Source organism: Gymnodraco acuticeps, unplaced genomic scaffold (assembly GCF_902827175.1).
Source record: "Gymnodraco acuticeps unplaced genomic scaffold, fGymAcu1.1, whole genome shotgun sequence".
NCBI classification, from domain to species: domain Eukaryota; kingdom Metazoa; phylum Chordata; class Actinopteri; order Perciformes; family Bathydraconidae; genus Gymnodraco; species Gymnodraco acuticeps.
Genome location: NW_022991760.1, coordinates 202,289 through 210,055, shown reverse-complemented (window position 1 = coordinate 210,055; position 7,767 = coordinate 202,289). Strand labels below are relative to the sequence as shown.

Below are 7,767 nucleotides of genomic sequence, written 5' to 3'. Positions count from 1 at the left end.
CTAAAACAATATCATGCCCTGTAAGCATGAGGACAGAAGATGGCTGTAAAATCAAGATGTCATATGGCTCTGAACATTTCACTTTACATTGAATTTTGATTCTATAAAAATAAGAGTTTAAGAGTCTTAAGCTTTTTCAGTTTGCCGTGGAGTTAGTTCTAAAGCAGCCAGGCAGCCAACAGGTAAACTGAGACAGCACGTGCACCAACATGACACCCAATGAACCACGGCATATCCATCAAGCCATCTAATAGAGCTGATGTTCCGCCTCATGTGAGGATGTTCACAGAGAAGAAACCCTTTAAAGAGCCCACCTCTCTAATTGTCGTATAAAGATAAACTGCGATAGAAAACCCACAGACCAAACGCCGATCGTTTTTGTTTCTTTTTACTTCAGTTAAGAAAGTTACACAAAAGGTGGCAAATGTCTCGACAATAAATAATAAATAAATGTTGTTGCACGGGAACAAACGAAACATTTTCTTCCAGAACTAACGGTATTTTTGACTTAAATATACACATCTTTGGGAAAGAAAAAAAGAATTCTCGGACGGACACTGATTCACACAAATGTCCCACGAAGCTTGTGGCAAAAGAGAGGTATACCTTGTTGCAAATGCTTTCGGGTCATGAAGGAAACCGTGTAATTAAATGAAGAAAAGCAGTGCTGTTCCCCTCCTCGTGGTCTATTACAGGATGAAGTGCGTGGACCGAATATTTAAAAAAGTCACCAGTCAATGTTTCTATTCAAAGTAGCGCACAGCTTTTCGCAAGATCTCGATGTCTCTCCTACTCAGAGGTCCCATTTATGGATGGTTCATGTCTTCTCGTTTTGGCAACTATAACCAGGCGTGTGCGCGTGCAGCACCGGCCATGACGCATCCGCCCGCCTCTTCGGGATGGACATCATATAATGAGGCTGTGGTAAAATCCCATGATTGTCTTCACAGTGTCAAAATACAACCAGGGGGGTTGTTGGTGCAGTCGGGAGGGATGGGATGAGCAGGGGGGGTGCTCCCGTCAGTCCTCAGGCCTCGATGGGGCTGGACACCATGCTGTTCGGCGTGTCCGGAAGCTGGGACGACATGGACGCTACCTCGCTGCCCGTCGAGTTGGAGCCCGGCCCACCCTCCGAGAAGCTGACCTGCGGGACAAGAGCAGCGGTCAGACACATGGACACACCGTGAGGGAAGGTTGGAGATGCGCAAACCAAAAGCGGCTATGGATACATGTTCTGGTGCATTTACATCCGACTATCGTTTACATTATTATCCAGTTTTCCCACAGCTTCCTCAGTTGTTAATTTCTCATCATGTGTAACTAATAACTGCTATATTTAATATATAGCCTACTGTTTACTGGCTGACGCTGTCATTTCAATGCAGACTGTAAGCCCACTGTGGAGAGATAACTGTGTTATATTCACGTTTTACATGTAATGCTTCCCTGCTACCTCCTTTGTGTATATTCACTTCATGTGTATGATAGACTACATGCTTACTTTAGTTTTTAAATGGATTTGTACTTATTGGATTTTCTTTTATTAACGTGTGCTTGCCTCTTTATGAATTACCTCAACTACTTGTATGCCTATTTTCTGCACTGTCCCTTTGCTGTAACATTGTACACTATACACTGTGGGACGAATAAAGGATTTCTCTGGTCTCTATGAAAATGAACTTGCAACATTTTTTAAAAAGCACACTGGAGGCTGAACTCTTTCTTAGGTTTCTGCGTCAATTGGAGCATATTAAGAAAAGGGGAAACCAGCGGCTGCCTGGAAAACCCGCTCAGACCAAGTAGGCCTAGGTTCAAAGGGATAGTTTTCTTTATATTAAAGTAAAAACATACAGTATAGTTTCTGAAGTCAGTTGAGCTTAAATGAAATCATTCTACTCGAGGTAAAGAAGCAATCTGTATGTATTTCTAAATGAAATCATTCAAACATGTTAACTGTTTCTTGTCTTCACACAGCTCAGCTTCTGTATACAGCATGTCATGTGTGTGTGTGTGTGTGTGTGTGTGTGTGTGTGTGTGTGTGTGTGTGTGTGTGTGTGTGTGTGTGTGTGTGTATGTGTGTGTGTGTGTGTGTGTGTGTGTGTGTGTGTGTGTGTGTGTGTGTGTGTGTGTGTGTGTGTGTGTGTGTGTGTGTGTGTGTGTGTTCCCGGGATGAATAAAGGTTTGATTGATTGACCTCACCGTGTCTTTGCTGGAAGTTATTTTAAGAGTTTTGGGGGGTTTGTGTCATGCTGCGTCACTCCAAAACAAATACACCGATAGGGATCAAATAAATATAACTCCAAAGGTTTAAAATCCATCACTGGTGCTGTGTTTGTCATGAAGCCGAATCATATACAGCAATTGTTTTATCTAAGGATATAGATCACTGTAGTGGAGGGTCTTTAAACAGGTGGAATGATGAGCATCCACGGAAACAGTATACATTTAAATAACTAAACAAATCTCAATGAAGGAGGACCAGCTAAAATAATGTAGTTAATGGGTTTCAGAACCCTATGTCAGTCTAGTGTTCCATATCCTTTGCAGGCATACTGTGTGTGGTCAAATTGTAACCGAAAATAAAGTTTCCAAACAGAGAAGAATGGATTGTTCTTCACACAAGAACAACTGCATGTCAAATATAAAATATAAATTAATGACAGAATAGTGTTACTAATTAAATACATATGAAGCAGTAATGAATAATGAATAAAAGCGACGAACCAGTTGTTGGAAGGCCGGCTGGTCGATGTCGCTCTGCAGGGCGAAGTCGCTGAGCACCTTCCAGGGCGGCTGGTAGCTCTGCACCTCTACCGGGTTGGCCAGCAGGCCGCCGTCATGCCGCTCCGGACTGGCCGCCACCATCGGGGTGCCCGTCATCCCCTGGATGTTCTGCAAGAAGGGGGGGGGGGGGGGGGGGGTCAGTACCCAGATACACATATTTCACTGTGCGCGCGCGTCTGTGTGTGTTCATGCGCGTGTCTGTATGTGCGCATGAGGAAATGGTGAGGGGGGCATCTGAAATTAATCCACCAGTCAATCAGCAGAACAATCAATAAGCAAGCACACAAATAAACAGAGAGAGGGATTAATACAATGTGTGTGTGTGTGGGGGGGGGCTGTTACATCGCCTTGTCCTCCACTCTGAGACACACGACACGTGTGATAAGGAGTTGTGTGAATAAAAGTGACTGCCCTTGGCTTAAATGATGGCTGCTTTAAATGTAGGAAACCCCCGCGTTAAAAATGTTCTTTGTGAATGGTCACTTGCAATTATAGAGTCTGTCTCTGCGCAAAGACATAATCCGTTCAAATGTAGTCCAGCTCTCACCGTCTTGTCGTTGGGCTGCTGCTGCTGCAGCTGCTTTATCAGGATGCTCCTTTTCTTGTCCTTGCAGCGCTTGTTCTGGAACCAGACCCGGATGACCCGCGGGCTGAGGCTGGTCATCTCCACCAGCTGCTCCTTCATGAGGGCGTCCGGCCTCGGGTTGGCGTTGTAGCAGGTCCGCAGCGTGTGCAGCTGCTTCTCGTTTAGCACCGTCCGGATTCGGGTGGTCTTCTCCGGCTGTTTGTGGACGTGAGGCCGCAGCGCGGGCTGCCGGGCCGAGATTGGTTCTGCTGTTGGGAAGGAGGGAGAAGAACCCAAGGAAGGCAACATCAGTTCATCTGTCTGTACAACACACAATGACATTTATTTTGAATGGACAGGGCTTTTGAGTTTTGCAACGACTGAACAACTTTGCAGCAACGCTATCCCTGCAGATAGAAACCGTTCTTAACACACATTACAAACTGCAGTTGTAAAGCTGCAGTATTTGGCATAACAATGCAACAACATAGAACCATATTCCAGGCTCGTCTGATCCTAGATTTAAAATAATAGGCGAGCCAAACCCTCTCCAGACTGCAGAGCCCGCACAGCGCTGATAACCTGGGGTATTTCTGACAGCAGCGCCCTGTATCTAATCTGAGAGCCTGGCCTGGCCGGCAGAGGTATGCAGGAAGAGCATGTAAAACACAAAACATCGCCTCTATGGGAGGAGAAGACTGAACCAGCCCGACCTCTCCAAGTCAACTAGCAGATGCATGTTAGTTATGTCCCTGCATGAGACTGCATGAACACAAAGATCAGACCTGCCACTAAATCACTCTGCACTGCGCGCAGTTAACTGTCAGTGGCGATGTGAAATACAAGAAGTGCAGATCAGAACATGAGACATCACACTCTTCCGTTTTATGGAGAGCCAATTCAGATAATCCATTTTTTAAGTATCAAAATCCAGACACGAGACATGGAAATAGGCTTTGGAACTTGGTGAAAAGAAAAGAGTCGCAGCCAGGCCGATCGCGGTACAGCGCACAGAATATGTTCCAGCTGTGAGAGTCCTGGTGTCAGCCTTCTGCCCGGGACATTACCTGCCATCTGCAGCGGTCTGGCGGGGTGCAGCGGGCTGAGCGGGACTCCGGAGCCCCGACTGGCCCGCTCCACCACGTCGTGGTCGGCCCGGCAGAAGAGCCCGTCCTCCCGCAGAGCGAACTCATCCCCCGGGATGAGCTGCCGGCTGCAGGCCACGCAGCGGAAACACTCGATGTGGTACACCTTGGAGCGGGCCCTCATCACGAAGTCGTTCTTGCTGAAGCCGATGTTGCATTTAGCGCATTTAATCCCGTACAACCTGCGGGGAAACACACACACACACTCAGTCTGTCTGCCGGGCACTGGCGCTCAAATAATAATCAGATAAACAGTATAGGAAATAAATAAGACGATCAATAAGAATAATACAAATAAGAATAATAATAATAGGTCGTGATTATAATAAATACTTTTTAGATGCGCATTATTTATTTTGTAATCATTGCAAAATAATATTAAATTATTATTATTTTTATTATTATTATTATTATCATTATAATAATGATTATTATTATTATTTTATTATTATTATTTAGCCTACTATCTACTATTTACTATTACTATAGTGGTAGTGGTATGACAGTGAGCACATTTAAGTCTGTTTATGATGTTCCTTATGATGAAGTGATTCTGGTTCTTGTTTGTCTGGATGTCATTATTATCTATAATGTGAATTATTTGAACACGACCTCAACAGTAATTTTGTCACCAGAAAAAACTGAAGGCCTGCCCAAGTTCTTATCGAATATTATTATCAACGCCAAATCAGTGAGTCACTTACAGGCTGTATTAAAACATTAAGAGAGGACATGTGTTTTTGTTATGTTCCTTTATGTCCATCACAAATGCTACTGTCTGATCGAACATTGATTAATAAATAAAGGACTAATGTAATATATTATAAATGCATCTGATGTGACATTAAAATATATTTCTAACTGAGCTGCACGGTCTAAGTAATATGATAATGATCATAATGTTAAAGAATAAATAAATGAACCCTCTAAAATGTAGGGCTTCATGTCACTTAACCCAGTAATTTAATCTGAATCTAAAACTGTATAATAACAAAACAATTTGTAATAATTCCAACGGCCGTGCAGCTCGCTCTGGTCTATCTGCAGAGGGTGGTCCCGTCCCGGCCGTCCTACCTGATGTAGTCCCGTTTACAGTACGTCTTCCCGTCCCGGACGAAGCAGGTGCAGGACTCGTCCAGATACTGGCTGCACTCCGCGCACTTCAGACAGGCGGCGTGCCACTCCAGGTCCGGGGACACCCGCAGGATGTACTGGTCGTGGATCTGGTTCCCGCAACCCACGCACAGAGACATGAGCCGCTTCTCTGGAGGGGCAGAGGAGCGGGACACATCAGACAGGGGACAACGGTCCGCGGGACAACGCATCATGGAGAGTTGGCCTTAGCATTCAAATCGATACCGTTATTATTATTATCAGTAGTAGTAGTAGTAGGCTATTACGTTGTTTGTTCTTTTCGTGGTTAATATTAATAATAGTATAGCATATTCGATATGGTCCAATTGTTCGTTTAAAAGTCTGTATCCGCTGACGTTAAGCTTCACTGACACCTTTGAATTCAGTAGCTTATTTTAGATACTTTTAAAGGCCATTTCACACCACACACACACAAAAAAAGAGAACTCTCAAGTTGTGAAGAATTTAGTTCCAGAATCGCATCCCAACTCCGAACAAGTGTCTTACTTTTCGGCGGATCCCCCATGTCTCCCATGTCCACAAAGTAAGGCGACGTTAGGTCCACTGTCACAGCGGGCTGCGGCGCCTGGAAGCCTGGATGTGTCCTCCGCTGCCGGGCTGCCGGGCCAGGGGCTGTGTGTCCGGCTCTCAGAGGGAGTGTGAGTGTGAGTGTGTGTGTGTGTGTGTGTGTGTGTGTGTGTGTGTGTGTGTGTGTGTGTGTGTGTGTGTGTGTGTGTGTGTGTGTGTGTGTGTGTGTGTGTTTGTGTGTGTGAATGTGTGTGTGTGTGTGTGTATGTGTGTGTGTTTGTTGCCGGTGTGTGTGGAGCTCTGATCCTGACAAGCCGTAAGGCTGACGTAGGACAGCAGCACGTCATCTGCATGAGCAGCTGATTGGCTGTGCAGACCCTGGACACACACACACGCACACACACGCACACGCACACACACACACACTCACCCACACACAAACACACTGGCACACTTATTGCTGCATATCACTTGTTTTCCAGCTTTGCTTTGCTCTTTTCTCTTCTGTTAGTCTTCTCTCTTGTTTTTGTAGTGCGCTGCTGCTGAGTGGACTATTGTTTACATGCTCAGCTGTGTGTGTTCCACACACTTCACCTCTTTTTTTAACTTTCAATATAAACTGGACATACATTAGACTATAGAGAAACATTCCTGGACACACCATCTAAGGTCGTACAGGATATGGATTTATGAATCCATAAAGTCTTGAGACATGACGTAAACATATTACACCAAGCTTATAGCGCCTATATTTTAATCGCAATCATAGGCTGTCTGTTATATATATATATATATATATATATATATATATATATATATATATATATATATATATAATGCCTCTGGCTGCTGTCATGTAAAAAAAGTAACCTTATTTCCACTCTTGAAGAAACTCTGCATTGTGAGCCTAAGATAACACATTTTAAAAAATTGGTTAAAATTAGGAAAATATCCCTCCATGTGCAGAGAGCAGTGGGGGTGTGAGCCCTGAATCAGAGCTGACAGGCCGGGGCCGCACACACACACACACACACACACACACACACACACACACACACACACACACACACACACACACACACACTCACACACACACACACTCACACACACACACACACACACACACACTCACCCACACACACACACACACACACACTCACACACACACACACACACTCACACACACACACACACACACACACACTCACCCACACACACACACGCCCTCTTGTGTTAGTAAACTCACACCACGTCACACTGCAGTCTCTTATAAATAAAATGAATATATTGTTAAAGGAAGCCTGGAATAATGGACAGCTTCGGCTTTAGTGATGAGGAAACGTTGGTTTAGCACTTCAAGCTGAGTTAGGCTACCAATATAATAATAATAATAATAATAATAATATGAATAAAATAGATATATAATCATGTAAAAATACATTGTAATTGTTTGAAAATGTTAACATTAAATGGCGTGAAAAAATACACTCTTTCATAAGACATTGTTAAAAAAAGGAATTTGAAATGTGAAATTAATGTAATACTTTCTGCTAACTAATTTTGTGTTTGGATCAGATTACATTACAATGAGTTAGACATATGTTATTCAAA

The 7,767-nt window shown here is 43.9% G+C and overlaps 1 protein-coding gene across 3 annotated transcripts; it reads right to left on the bottom strand.

Annotated features, from left to right (window-relative positions):
- Nucleotides 1-372: 372 nt before the first annotated feature.
- isl1 (ISL LIM homeobox 1) lies at nt 373-6,262 on the bottom strand. Of its 3 annotated transcripts, XM_034199283.1 has the most exons (6): nt 6,136-6,262; nt 5,569-5,758; nt 4,417-4,676; nt 3,332-3,618; nt 2,725-2,892; nt 373-1,144 (listed from the first exon to the last, which is right to left on the bottom strand). In XM_034199283.1, exons 1-6 carry the CDS (start codon nt 6,161-6,163, stop codon nt 1,028-1,030), a joined length of 1,050 nt encoding a protein of 349 aa, XP_034055174.1. In that variant the 5' UTR covers nt 6,164-6,262; the 3' UTR covers nt 373-1,027. The 3 variants fall into 3 exon arrangements, with proteins under 3 accessions (XP_034055174.1, XP_034055172.1, XP_034055173.1); XM_034199281.1 differs by lacking the exon at nt 6,136-6,262 and having other exon boundaries at nt 5,569-5,901; XM_034199282.1 differs by lacking the exon at nt 6,136-6,262 and having other exon boundaries at nt 3,332-3,615; nt 5,569-5,901.
- Between the last annotated feature and the right edge of the window lie 1,505 nt (nt 6,263-7,767).